The following is a 13,554-nucleotide window of genomic DNA, read 5'->3' as shown; positions in this document are numbered from 1 at the left end:
GCGCTAGCATCTCAAATACAATCAAGTACTACCAGCCAACCTGTCAAACGGGACCTTGACTTGACACAAGAAGACATGGGTTTCGAAGGAGCTGCCGATGAACCAAATGAAGATGCTGTGCATTTTTGTCTTTTGGCCGAATTTGATATCGATGCAGGAGCAACGTTGGCGCATCAGTATCCTTATCCTACCGGTACGGATGAGCAGTACGTCTGATGTCGAAAGTATGCGATCGTTGAGTACTGATGAAAGATTATAGTCGATTAGCAGAACTAATGCTTCCGGATGGGGCCCATCTTCGGCCTGAAGATTGGACAATATTCTATCTCGGTCAGACAGCCTCCTCCGCTGTTGATCCTTTACTGTCCCACGAATCAGAGGCATCACTGCAGACGCGTACATCAACAGATTCAGATGGAAAAGCTAGCACTATGATGACATCCAGTCGTGCTATGAGAGGCGTTGCAGGAGGTGGTTTGCTGTATGTTCTGAACTGCGTGAGGATGAAAGAGGACAAGAAGATGCGGAGAGGAGCAATGGTGAAAGCTATGGCGATATGTACACCCAATCCCTATGTCGGAATCTACAAGGTGGGATTTCCCTCTTGCGGATTATCGAAAAGCCTGTAATTCTGATAATCAATAGCCGCTTCTTCTCCTCGCCTTAGAAGAATACTTCAACAATCCCTCCCCCGAAATCATGACGCGGCTGTACGATTCTGCCAACGGTATATCCACCTCTGGCATGCCCCGCCTTTCCCGAAATGAACGTATCCTCCTCCGATCATCTGAACAAAAAGATTTGTTCGAGGAGAAGTTTGGTCTTTACGAACTTGGAAATGAAACGCAAGAGATTTTTGAAGAAGGCAGCAGTGAAGCGGGGAATAGCTCTGCAGAAGGTATGTCGAAGAGTGAAGAAGGACAAACTTTCACCAGGGGACACCGGAAAACGATGAGCAGTAACTCTGGCAGAAGGATGATTAGGAAAGGGAGCGCTACTTCTCCACATTTCTACCTTGGGACACCTTCGTCAAGAGAAGGTCGCATAACGCCCGAATTCGGGTACGGAGAGTTCGGACGTAGGAAAGGCGTACCCAGGGATACGCATTTTTTTGAGACCGAAGCTAGGTTCAAAAAGATTACAGTACCCATAAGAATACCCATGGCCATTTTCGAGGAGGATGTGGGCGATGTAAGCCTCCTTTCATACGGCACGTCTGATTAAGCTAACAATGAGCAGTACTCTCTGATCGAGCTAGTCCAAACATTCTCCCAAAACCCTGCTCCCTTCCAACCACCCTTCCATGCTCATCTCCACACCAACGGTGCTAATACCCATCCTATCATTCTCATCCTCAACGCTCTCCTCGCCAACAAGCGAGTCATGTTCCTCGGTCACGGTCTACCCGCCAACCAAGTCGCGCGAATGGTCCTCGCTGCTTGTGCATTGGGTTCTGGCTGTGGACAAGTACTCCGAGGCATGACTGAATGTGCTTTCCCTTATGCCAATCTCGCGAGTCTAGACATCTTAGAAGAATTCCCAGGGTACGTGGCAGGTGTGACGAACCCGAGGTTTGAGGAATTGCCCATGACATGGGATGTACTTTGTAACCTTGAAACTGGTAAAGTGACGGTGTCAAAAAATGTCAAGTCGGCCAGTGTGAGCATGGGCTCAATCGGCAGTGGTCGATCGTCAGAGATCAGCTTGAGTGCTAGTATTGTCAAGGTCGATGATGATAATACGATGGGTACGCCTCAGGCAAAGATGGTTTCGGTGTCTAAAGCGGACTGTGTTGATAACCAATTTATGGACGAAGTGAGTTCTCTCTTTTTGAAATCGATATGGATTATTGACTATTCCAGATCATTGCGGCAATGTCATCGCATTACGGCGAATCCAACATCCGACTTCGATTTACCGATTATCTTAACCGATTCGTTCGTCTTGCGGCTCACCAAGAGTACTCCCACACGGGTTCGACTAAAATTGGATACCCTACCACAACTTTTCAAAATGGGCAGCTGGGAAGCGGAGTTGTGTTTGCAGATGATCAGATGAGACAGAGGGAAATGTGGGCTCATGGGCATAGGATTGAAGCATGGAGAAAGACAAACAGCTACAAGCTTTTTGCCAAAGTGGGTATCGCGTTTTACGAATATGTCTATACGAATATGTCTACTTTGGCTAATTCAGTTTAGGATTGGGATTCCAGAGTCAAACGTCGAGCTATTGAATTCGATGTTCAACACCAACTCTCGCGCTTACGAATGTGCAAAAATATGTCTGATGGCGAAGCAGATGCCATATTTTCTGCACTTTCCAACGGTGTGAGAACGTATGAGCAGGTCGTTGAGCTTTTGACTCATTTGCCCCCGCACGGAGGAGGAATCATGCCCATTGCCAACGGCCTATTCCATCAGTGGCTTGGTGTGAGGGAAAACACGGTAGAGCTGCTGCTGAATCTGCAGCAGTATCCCGTAAGTTGCTATCACAAATAGGGAATTATGAGACGCTAACCATCTATTAAGGTTGGACGGCACGCTGTTCTCGCGATGAACTATTTCCATCGCAAAACCTTTGCTCAACTCCTCGAACGTCGAGAGCTTGCTCATCGCCATCAGCAAGAACGTCAGTTGGAGCAAGAACGTCCATTTGGGTCCGGATCACCTACGTCAGCCCCCCATGGAGATGATTTCTTGTCGCCAAGGACGACGATCACCCCACAAAGTGCTGTTCAGTCGTAATGTCTTTGAAGGTCGGATGATGGAGGGCGGTCATGCGTTCAGGTAATGAGTCCGTAATCTGTTGTAACTCATTGTACATTGGGCTTTGGATGCTATGCACATACTGCATCGAAAGGAAAGATGGTCAAGGCAAAGTCTTTGGAAGGGAAGTAGTGGCGGCATCTAGAAGCAACAGGTACGCCAATTATTCAACGAAGGCTGCTTTTTCACTCTTGCTCACTTCCATTTAGTGTCTTCTTGCTGGTTTCCTTTTCTCTGGCCCACAAACCCTACTAATTACCCAAAGGGATCATCAAAAGCCTAAACTGTTCATGCTCACGGCCGGCTGGTTCCAAAACAATTATATGGGGTATACTCTACCTAGATTTCAATTCAAGGTTCTGTAAGTTATACCTCAAGGCTGCCAGAATAACGTACTTGGGTTCACGCGTCTCTTGCTGTATGATTTAAGCTCGAAAGGATTCCTCCTTCCTTGGGCATTCGACTACTGGCTCCGCACCTTTCATCGTCCGATCCTTCCTTTAGCCGCAGAATTGCTTCCAAGTTCCAACACATGATAAAACAGGTAAACGGGGCAGGTGAGAGACATTTGAGTAACAACAATGGTTGGTTCCTCTGACGTGCAAAATGGTGACCAGAAGCGAGATAAAGACTAACTACGCTTGGACGACTAATCCTTTCAAGATGATCTTAAACGATATCCAGTTGTTCTGTGGAAGCCTATGACTGCATTAACAAAGGATGACGAGCTTCTACCTAGTTTGTATCATATTTTACACTTTAGCAGGTCCGCAATTTTCCAGAATGCCTCACATCACTCTCCATATAGCCTAACAAACACTCCAATCTACAAATCTCCAGATCCATAAGCCATAAATCTACAAAACAACTTCGAATTCCTGTGTTCGTAACATCCCATACTTATCCACACCATTTGCCACCAAACTTTTGCAGCTAACAATGTCCTTGTCGGAGCATGCCAAAGGCAAACAGTAAGGAGATTGATCGTCATCGACTCTCAGTAGACAAAGCTGACAGTCATCACGGTCCAGGGCTACTAAGTCCGAGTAAGACAAATCATTCTCGCCACTATCATCGCTGATAGCCTTTTACAGGCCGCTAAGTGTAACAGGCCTCGACGGCCCCCCTAGACTATCGTCTAACAACGATATTCCTTCAGGCAGGGTGTCTGAACGCAAATGGCGGGACGCATTTACAGGGGAACCGGCTGATCCCTTGATCAAGGAAGAACTGTACGAGTCAAAGATTGACTACTCTTACCGACCGGTGGAAAATGGTTCTAATGCCTGGTTCGTTGTGGCGCCTGGTCTGACCAATGACGAAGATCGTCGGCCGGTCTACAAAGCATTGTTCTCTGGAAAACGCATTCCAGAGCACAGACAGAGCAGGAGCTAATACATACATCAAGAAAACCCTAACCCGCATTGGTGGGATGAGGCTACTAAAAAGGCAGCCGAATGGATCATCAGTCATCGTCAAGTCACTGGCCTTGTGAGCATTGCGACTCCCCCGATAATACGCGTTTTATACTGATTCACTCGACAGGATCCAAGCTACGATCTCCAAAGATCGGTATCTTTGTGGTCTTCTGTTCTTGCCAATGAACTTCGCCATGGACTGGCGACATATGAAAAGAGCGGAGGGTACAGCCCAGAGTGCCCTCGCTTAGCAATAGTCAAGGAAGATGACTTGGGTCATATGTATGCGCATGGCCTAGAAAGATCAAAAGACAATGTCAGTTACGAACAAGTCCTTCAATCCGGAGACTGCAATTGTCCGGGTGAAGGAAGAGCCGTCTTACATGTGTAGTAACAGGTCTCATCCAGTGGGAATCGCTCACGTTTTAATACACACGGATTACTCCAAATCTGGTATACCCACAATTCATTGTGTTCTGGCATTGCCTAAAGAAAAGAACGCTCTGACTAAAACGTCATCAGAAGTCTATGCTTTTTTCGATACTGAGGATGGAGAGGCCCATCGATATCTAATTCAAACTATTGGCAGTGCGCTTTCAGCATTCGAAAACTTTGATAAAGACCAATTCCGTTCGCTAGAAATCAGTGATGCCATTTGCTCAAACCGAGAAGGGTGGTCCAATGACTTGGGAACCAAATCAGAGGCCTGCTCGAGATACGTAAGTGCCTTGGTACAACGAGAACTTGATATCATAACCGCCCGTAACGGAGGTTCACATTTGACACCTCTTGTCTCCGCTGTCCACGGCTGGGACAATTATACTTGGAAAGACGCTCTTGCAACTGGAGAAATCGACTCAAAATCTCTGAACGGTCCTCCTTCATGTACCCCTACCATCCTGCAAGATATCAAAAAGAGGAATGTTGTATCCCAGGCTCCTCGCTTTCCAGGGATCAGTGTTCATCAACAATACATCGATCCAGAGGCCGCCACTCTTCCTTCTTATGAAGACTCCTCCTGGGATGCTTCAACTGGGCCAGCTGGTATTACGAGTACTGCTAGTTCGTCAAATGCAATTGCTAGGCTCACAACAAAAAATGGGGGTAATATGGACACATTTGATGACGGTTTCGCAGGGTCCCAGGAGGGAAGCAGCTCGATGGCTCAACCTTCCTCTTGGACAGGTCATAGAGTCGGCAGAGAAGTAAGCAGTAATACACATTCTAGATTGAGCCACAGTCGCGCGATTGATAGCACTCAACCTCAAACGTCAGGGTCCGAGCGGGCCAAGAGGATCTTGTCCAAATTTCTCTGCCATGGACGAGAAGGTAGCGACTCTGATGATTAATAATCAAGTAGCATGATTCCTTGAAATGCATTGAGTTGCCTCGTGGCGTCTGACAATTCGTTTTCCTCCTGAAGACATTCCACATCTGCTTTCAAGTGGGATATTCTGACAATGTACATTTTGGTTCATAGTACACGACGTTTTTGCTTTAGTAGAGTTGAAGAGATATTCGACGAACATGGGATCCAGCTTAATTGAGAAAGAAGAAGTGCTGACATGTAAACCATAGACATGATCTTGGTAGTAAGCAAACTGTATAAAAACCGAAATTCAGAGCTTTTCGCTCTACCCATTTCCAAATCCTAAATTCTGAAACATCCACCAAAGGTTCTTCCTCAGAATGAGTCTGTGGCCCACTACTCTAGACGTTCTTCCTTTGTCTGATTGTTGCCTGACCCTCGAGCTCACTATCGACTTCCTCAACCGCTTTCCCCAGATTTAAATCAGGTACTTGCGCCTCTTTCGAGGCTTCTATCTTTCCTGCATCAGGCAAAACCAGAGGACTGTCGTTCAGATCATCCTCCTCGTCATTGAGTTGCTCTGCAGAGGATAGAGGAGAAGAGGCAGCAGCATCTTCAACAGCTGGTGATGTGCCAGTCCCACTGGTAGAGGGCGTCATCGTCGCACTGACAACTTCCATCTCCTTCCTCAGCTTCTCTAATTCCCTTTCAAACTTCCTTCCAAAGACCTCTACGTAGAAAGTGGCTCCGTTCCAAGCAGAGACGGTAAAGATAATGATGAGAAAGATGCTTGATGAAGTGGGAGAGTGGATAAGGAAGGTTGATGGCGGGATCATGAAGATGATAGAATAGATGAGTTGACCGAAGATGAACCATAATTCGCGATGTTCAGGACGGATGCCTTGCAGGGCTTTGCCGATGGGACCACGTTTGTCGTTGAGCATGCTATTGAGACAATCAGTATGCTTAAAAGGTAAGGTGAAAGAAAAACATTCACTAGTGGAAGCTATTCTGTCTTTCTCCTGATTCAATCTTGGACTTTCGATCAACGGAGATAAACTTGTAATAAGCGGCCTGCCACAAAATGTCTTGATTAATTGGTCAGCTATACTCTTTCAAGGCTACTCCATGACTCACAAGGCACACTGCTCAACAAGATCATAGTGTACCACTTGTACTCTCCCACATGCTTCAATCCAGAGTACTTCTCCTCGGCATTGGGTATCACATGTCGAATGACTGTGAGTACAATAGGGGGATAGATATGGATGAAGATAGAAGTGACCTTGTCGAGCGAGTGGAAAACGAGTGAGTTTCGCCATGTGATGATGGCGCTAGCCAGAGGTCCTACGGAGAATCAGGTTATGTGGAGGCAGCCATCGAGGAGTCTTACCGAGAGTCAAGAGGTAGCAGCAGATGAAAAGAAAAGTAGAAGAGGGGAAAACCCAGATCCACAGGAGGTCAAGGGCGTTTACAAAGTAGCATAAGTCTGCTTACGGTCAGTCGGGCTGATAAAACAGGTAGAGGAGGAAACATCCAAGAAAGACCAAACTCACCAAACAAGAAATAATGCCACGCTTTACGGTGATAGGTATAGATTCTAATGGGCATGTAGAAAGCGGCTTGGACAGTATAGGCAACCGGGAACCACTCAGGAGCCATTCCATACAGTAAACATGTAAAGGCAAGAGCGAGCACACCGAAAAGGAAAGCTGTCGTTATGTCAGACTTACTTGCGTGGTGATAAACTCCCAGAGCCACTTACAAACTTTGTCCTTAGTTCGTACCACTTGCTCTGATTTCCATGTCCCTGACAGATGAGTGACCTTAGCGGCTAACTGCACTCATGCTGTCAGCTTCACCCCCGACGCAGAAGGGCTCGTGCCAACCTTGATCTTGATCCTTTCCACTTCTCTCTCCACATCATTCTTGTACTTCTCGCTTCTACTTTTATTCTTTCCAGTTTCTTTGCTCTCACCTTCGTCTTCGTCATCCAACAAGAGTATACCACCTCCCTTTGGCGTACGTAGCTGCTTGGGCAACATCTCTGCTGCCCGAGATTTCAGCCTATTAGATTGGGCTCTAAGTCTCCGATTGAAAAGATCTAGCCTTGAATCGAAAAAAGTTTCGATCACATCTTTCCTGGCGGTTAACATAGTTCGTTCCGTGGTTTAGCTATGCAAAACCCACCGAGAAGGGTAAGTGCGCCCGCCCAATCCTCGCCATAGCGATCGAGATTGAGAGTCATGAGATTTGAGAATGAAGAGTTCTGCCTTGCTAGGCCTGGAGGTGTATCTTTCGTTTGACTTGACATATCGTTGCTGGAACAAGGTGGTCGGAATGCGGGTTATAGCACTTGTGGATAGAGCGGATTATGACATCTTCGCGATTCACTTCCGGAGCCACTCGAGTCGTGACGCAATCACAAGTCCTATCTATGGAATCGAACTCTGTACGTAGTGGAGTCCATTAGGCTATACTTGGGCATGCATGTACTCTAGTGTTATACGGCTTCTGTGTCCCCCACATGCCGCACACTGTCCATATGAGTGAAGACATACATGCATAGAGAATTGCCGGACAGACGACCCATAATCCAGCATTGAGTATGGGGCTCCGCCGCCACTCAAAGAATCCCATCTCTTTGAAGAATCGGCCTCCCGATTCGTCGCATACATACACTTTCCCGTTCAAAATACCAGTTCTGCCCATTTTTGACTCGCATTCATCGACTCGATAATTTCCCCTACTGCCATTCCCCGAAAAACCCTCAGAAACCGACATAAAGAAACGAACACCGGCACTAAATTATCAACGGAACACGACTTATCTCTATCCGCACGCGAAGAACGTTTGTAACACGTAACAGCTATCGGCAATGACAACTCTCAAATCGTTCCAAGCCGAGATTGAGGCATTCTCTCATGATAAACAAAAGGAAGCTGTCGATAGAGCTCGAGAACAGCATCATGCTGCCGAGCTGGCCAGGCATCATGGGAAGATACCCGTGAAGAAAGAAGCAAAGGAGCCAATTATCGAAGTAAAGGTGGACGAGGACGAGCAGCCAGACGTTCCTCTCGAGGTAAGCTAATTACCGCTGGGGACCACGCTTACATCGATAGGATCTAGTAGTTTCTGATGGAAGCTCAGATGAGCTTCAGTCTCGGTTAGCCCTCTACCTTCTAAAGGGCCACGGAGAATACTTGATAGCTCTGGGTGCGCATCCGGATCCGGTATCCCAATACAATCCTTCCCAAACCGAGTCAGCATCTACAATAGGCAAAGCACTCACTTCCAAGTCCCTTTCCGCATCCATTGAACGATTAAGAACTGCGTGCGGGGCACTGCAGGCCGATCTCATTGAGCTGTATAAGGCTGCAGATGCCGATCGAAAGGAAGGCCCTTATGGATGCTGGCTTATCCGGTTAACTCCAAGAGGCGTAGAGGAAATCATGGAGGTCAGGGTGGCGGTTGTCGGAAACGTAGATGCGGGCAAGAGTACTACTTTAGGGGTGTTAACGCGAGGTGGGCTGGATGATGGGAGAGGTAAAGCGAGGGTGGCGCTGTTCAGACATCCACACGAGGTCGAAACCGGCAGAACCAGTTCTGTGGGCGGCGAGGCGAGTCTTTTTCCCACTTTTCATCAATGAGTGCTACTAATTCTCCATCAAAATATAGATCCTCGGCTTCTCGCCGCAAGGTGAATCAGTAGTCCCCTCCACACATATAACAGACTCTTCAGATCCGCACCACCCCCTGTCTGTAGCCAAGCGAGAAAAGTTGGGGTGGGAGGATATCTGCAAGCGTGCGGCCAAGGTGGTAAGCTTCATCGACCTCGCAGGCCATGAACGGTAAGCATAACACACGTTTGTGCAGATGGACAGAATTCTTACATGCCAAATAGGTATTTCAAGACAACGCTATATGGTCTGAGTGGATGTGCGCCGGACTATGTCATGTTGATGGTAGGGGGTAATGCTGGGCTGATAGGCATGTCCAAAGTGAGTATACGACTATTTGTTATCCAAGCAGCAATTGACATCTAGGTGTTAGGAACATCTCGGTGTGGCACTTGCCCTCAATGTCCCTATAGCGGTTTGCGTCACCAAAGTAAGAGTAGTTCTTTTATTATGCCGATGCTTCATACTTACAACACTTCTCCTACAGATTGATATGACCCCTCCGAACATTCTCGAACAAACAGTCACCATGCTTACCAAGGTCCTGAAGAGTCCTGGCTGTAGACGAGTCCCTGTATTCGTCAACAGCCCGCAGGAGGCAGTGGACTGTGCTCGGTACCTTGGCAAGCCTCTTGATTCAGGCTCCACGGCTGGTCGTCTTTGCCCGATCTTTATGGTCTCCAACGTCACCGGTCAAAACCTACCGCTCCTTAGGACATTCCTCAACTGTCTTCCTAGCTCTCAGAGCGATGACAGATATGTGGTGGACGCGCCATTCGAGTTTCAGATCAGTGATACGTTCTCGGTACCGTTTGTGGGTACTGTAGTTGTGAGTCGCACTGTGTCTATAATCAAATGCTGATGAGTGAGTAGAGCGGTGTTATCACTGCCGGGGCTATACACGGTAAGCCAATGCTCGTTTTCTTTCTTGAACTGTTTCGAGGCTTCTAACGCTTTTATTCTGGTGCAGCCAACGACCCCGTTCTTCTTGGCCCTGACTCTGTAGGCCAGTTCATCCCTACCGCTGTCAAGACTATCCAACGAAAGCGTGCGTCCGTTACGAGCGGAGAAGCTGGACAGAGCGTATCATTTGCACTCAAGCGTATAAGGAGATCACAAGTGAGGAAGGGGATGGTCTTGATTGCCAAGACGGATACACCTCCCAAAGGTAATAAAAATAAAGGATCCAAAAAAAAGGATGGGCTGACATTGGGATTTTAGCGGTAAAGAGGTTTGAGGGAATGGTCATGGTCCTGCATCATTCATCCACCATCCAGCCCAACTATCAAGCAATGATGCACTGCGGTGCCATTCGCGTACGTCTTTTTTTCCCCTCCATGATCCTCATTTAGCTAAATACATACTGTAACATCAGCAAACCGTCCGAATAAAATCTTTAGACCATCCTTCAGGTCTCATCAGGACTGGAGACAGGGCCAAGGTGGTCTTTGAGTTCATCAACCAATCCGAATTTGTCAAGGAGGGGCAATTGATATTGTTGAGAGAGGCGAAAACCAAGGTACTGGGTGTCGTTACCAAGATTCTTGGATAAGATGTGTGTGTCGGGAGTTGAGCGTCTTGATGGTGGCGAAAATACCTTGTTTGTATTATTTTTTGTTGAATGCATGCAAGAGGTTGTACAAGTACAAGCGACAGATGATTACATAACAATGCGCGTCCAAGCGCGTTGACTTGTTTTCGTTGTTTGTTCTTGGCTGCGATACGTCTCCTGCTCACCTTTCTTGTCCCTTTTCCCCAAAACGAAACACAAATGTCTGTCTACGTTGGCGAATGTGCGTATCAACGCTTTTCCCCCTCTTTTTCAAATCTCTGCCTTTTACGTCTCCCTGCATTGACTTTGACTTGAGCTAACGTAAACCCCACACTTTTGTTACTACAGCACGAGGCGAGCTCCTTGCCTGGCTCAACGACCTGCTCGCGCCTACAGTCGTCACCAAGCTCGAGCAATGCGGTACGGGCAGTGTCTACTGCCAGATTATCGATTCCATCTATGGCGATTTGCCAATGAGCCGGGTCAAGTTTAACGCGAGGATGGAGTATGAGTATTTGGATAATTTCAAGATTTTACAAAAAGCGTTTACAAGGCACAAGATTGAAAAGGTGGGTTTGGTTGTTGCCCCCTTCTTTTTTGATATGCTGACGATGTGTGTGATTTTAAAAGCCTATACCGGTGGACAGGCTCATCAAGTATGTGGATGGGGTTTCGTGTCCCCGCTAGTTTACACGACGGTCTGACAAAGGCGGTGGTATTTCTAGGTGCAAAATGCAAGATAACCTCGAGTTCCTTCAGTGGATGAAAAAGTACTGGGATATGCATTCCCGTGGAGAAGGCTACGATGCCCAAGCCCGAGCGTGCGTTTTTCCCCCAGTGTCGTACACAGACTCACTGGTCATGGACTGATTTTCCCGGATACAGCGGTGGCCATATCGCCGGCGTGAGGGCTTCCACATCTCGACCCACCGCCGCACGTACCCGTCCAGCGCCCGCCATGGCCGGTTCTAGGACCGTCTCTTCAGCGAGCCAACAAGCGAATTCAGCACAGGTCGCTGCTATGCAAGCAAGAGTAGCGGAGATTGAGGCGCATAGTGAAGGGTTGTTGAAGGAGAGGGATTTCTACTTTGACAGTGAGGTTTTTGTTCCTTCATAAGAGACTGCTGATCAATGGTGATTTGATTAGAGCTGAGAAACATTGAGCTCATTGTGCAAGAGCGATTAGCTGTTGAGGGTATCACGCCAGAGGAGTCTGATGTGATGACCAAGATCCAGGATATTCTCTATGCGACCATTGAAGGTTTCGAGGTATGTTGTTTTTTTGATAGGTTGTGCAAGCTGACCATTAATGCTGTATCAGGTTCCCCAGGAAGAAGATTTCATCGAGGAGCAGCCTGTTGAGGGTGAAGAAGAGACTTTTTAATCAATGTACCTTTTGTTTGCGGGTTTCTTTTCCGTGTCTTTTGCATGTGCCAGCCTTGTAACATGATGCCGCAGATTACTACATTTACAGAGATATGGAACTCATACATTCGCCCTTTGTGCCCCAGGCGATCACGTAATGTTCAAGGACCAGCCGCAGCTCTTCAATCTCATCGAGAATCTCCAGCTTTGATATCCTGCGCCGGAATGTCAGTGACAATGTGTGTCGAGACGACAAGACCTACCGCTGGAGTTCCTCGGGACCGACGTCTTCCTCTCTAATCTGCCATAGGGTTTTCGCACCTGCGCTATCAAACTTGCCGCCCTGCAGCATGGGCGAAGTGAACCTGCCAGCTTGCGATTCCGGCGTTGAGAATATGGACCCCGGGATGGACAGGTTGCGCACCTGGGAAGGACGTTGGGTGGTTGCGACAACAATAAAAAAAGAAAAGACCGACTCACGGCTAGATTTCTCTTCATGACGTTTCCAAAACTATCATCGAGGCCGACCATTTCATAAACGACACCCATACAACTACAAAACGTCTCCCCAAACCACTTTATAATCTCCCGCGAGTCCTCGGGGGACATGTATGGGAAAAGACACTCTGCGAGGAAAAGGGTGGGGAGACGGGGATCGAGTTGGGGGAGGACATGGTGCGAGAGGATGGCGGATATGGAAGAGGCTGGTTCGGAGGGCGAGGGGCGGAGGTCGAGCGGGAGGAGGGTATAGAGGGGGGAAGAGAGTTGTGTGCCGCCTTTGGAGACCGTGTACGGGTGTCCGGGCGGCGGCATGGCAGTTGAAGAGGGGCCGAGGTACTGGTACAGTTTGCGGTGCCGGGCGATACGTTGTGCTTTAGGCGACGTGAGGTGCGGGAAATCAATCTCTACGTATCTCGCTAGATCCGGCGGCGTCGCGCGAGACTGTTACACCGTATGAACACTCGTCTTTGCAGGACACGACGGCCTTACCATGAGTCTCCAGAACCGCGTGTCGCTCCCGGCACCGAGACTGACGACCTGCTTCCCGCCGCGCTGCAGGAAGCGGTCGACGAGGCGGTCGATGCCCCATGTGCGGTGGTGTGTGCCGACATTGATCAGGGGCGGCTTGCGCGCCCTGCCCACGGCCTGCGGAGCGAATGCGCCCGGCTGGGGCATCGGCGGCCTGTAGAGCAGCGACGCAAAGGGGTCTTGGAGGTAGCCGACCTGTGCTGCCGAGCTGCGTGTGGTCAGCGCGACGGGCAGTGACAGGGGGGGACGCACAGGCGGGCGGAGGCGGCGTCGTCGTCGGTGAGGCGGACGGCATCGTCCGAGTGCTGGGCGGGGGGCGGGTCTGTGCGCGGGGGCAGCATTTGGGTCAGTGGGGGGAGGTGTCTGGATCGCGCCGTGATAATTAAGGGCAAAGAGGCGGCGATCTCCGCATTGCGTCATCTATTAATTATCCAGC

The 13,554-nt window shown here is 48.6% G+C and overlaps 6 protein-coding genes across 6 annotated transcripts; 4 read left to right on the top strand and 2 right to left on the bottom strand.

The window, feature by feature from the left end:
• Nucleotides 1-75: 75 nt before the first annotated feature.
• CNBB0990 (hypothetical protein) lies at nucleotides 76-2,744 on the top strand (the record flags this gene model as incomplete). The annotated part of the gene is made up of 7 exons (XM_772203.1): nucleotides 76-206; nucleotides 260-590; nucleotides 646-1,191; nucleotides 1,240-1,815; nucleotides 1,863-2,135; nucleotides 2,199-2,477; nucleotides 2,529-2,744. 7 exons carry the CDS (start codon nucleotides 76-78, stop codon nucleotides 2,742-2,744), a joined length of 2,352 nt encoding a protein of 783 aa, XP_777296.1.
• Nucleotides 2,745-3,704: 960 nt separating this feature from the next.
• On the top strand, nucleotides 3,705-4,574 carry CNBB0980 (hypothetical protein; the record flags this gene model as incomplete). The annotated part of the gene is made up of 4 exons (XM_772202.1): nucleotides 3,705-3,736; nucleotides 3,860-4,092; nucleotides 4,174-4,256; nucleotides 4,311-4,574. 4 exons carry the CDS (start codon nucleotides 3,705-3,707, stop codon nucleotides 4,572-4,574), a joined length of 612 nt encoding a protein of 203 aa, XP_777295.1.
• Nucleotides 4,575-5,893: 1,319 nt separating this feature from the next.
• Nucleotides 5,894-7,806, bottom strand: CNBB0970 (hypothetical protein; the record flags this gene model as incomplete). Its single annotated transcript, XM_772201.1, has 8 exons — nucleotides 5,894-6,437; nucleotides 6,490-6,580; nucleotides 6,630-6,839; nucleotides 6,886-6,981; nucleotides 7,049-7,204; nucleotides 7,258-7,330; nucleotides 7,382-7,629; nucleotides 7,683-7,806. 8 exons carry the CDS (start codon nucleotides 7,804-7,806, stop codon nucleotides 5,894-5,896), a joined length of 1,542 nt encoding a protein of 513 aa, XP_777294.1.
• Nucleotides 7,807-8,370: 564 nt separating this feature from the next.
• On the top strand, nucleotides 8,371-10,724 carry CNBB0960 (hypothetical protein; the record flags this gene model as incomplete). The annotated part of the gene is made up of 10 exons (XM_772200.1): nucleotides 8,371-8,574; nucleotides 8,615-9,112; nucleotides 9,171-9,343; nucleotides 9,397-9,493; nucleotides 9,546-9,602; nucleotides 9,660-10,001; nucleotides 10,046-10,076; nucleotides 10,143-10,340; nucleotides 10,394-10,488; nucleotides 10,548-10,724. The coding sequence occupies 10 exons, from the start codon at nucleotides 8,371-8,373 to the stop codon at nucleotides 10,722-10,724; spliced, it is 1,872 nt and encodes a 623-aa protein (XP_777293.1).
• A 219-nt stretch (nucleotides 10,725-10,943) lies between these two features.
• On the top strand, nucleotides 10,944-12,108 carry CNBB0950 (hypothetical protein; the record flags this gene model as incomplete). The annotated part of the gene is made up of 7 exons (XM_772199.1): nucleotides 10,944-10,965; nucleotides 11,073-11,293; nucleotides 11,355-11,380; nucleotides 11,450-11,545; nucleotides 11,610-11,818; nucleotides 11,872-11,993; nucleotides 12,046-12,108. 7 exons carry the CDS (start codon nucleotides 10,944-10,946, stop codon nucleotides 12,106-12,108), a joined length of 759 nt encoding a protein of 252 aa, XP_777292.1.
• Nucleotides 12,109-12,192: 84 nt separating this feature from the next.
• CNBB0940 (hypothetical protein) lies at nucleotides 12,193-13,538 on the bottom strand (the record flags this gene model as incomplete). Its single annotated transcript, XM_772198.1, has 4 exons — nucleotides 12,193-12,304; nucleotides 12,353-12,513; nucleotides 12,570-13,031; nucleotides 13,080-13,538. The coding sequence occupies 4 exons, from the start codon at nucleotides 13,536-13,538 to the stop codon at nucleotides 12,193-12,195; spliced, it is 1,194 nt and encodes a 397-aa protein (XP_777291.1).
• Between the last annotated feature and the right edge of the window lie 16 nt (nucleotides 13,539-13,554).

Source organism: Cryptococcus neoformans, chromosome 2 (assembly GCF_000149385.1).
Source record: "Cryptococcus neoformans var. neoformans B-3501A chromosome 2, whole genome shotgun sequence".
Lineage (NCBI taxonomy): Eukaryota > Fungi > Basidiomycota > Tremellomycetes > Tremellales > Cryptococcaceae > Cryptococcus > Cryptococcus deneoformans.
The sequence above is the reverse complement of the archived record's forward strand: the minus strand, read 5'-3'. Positions and strand labels throughout refer to the sequence as shown.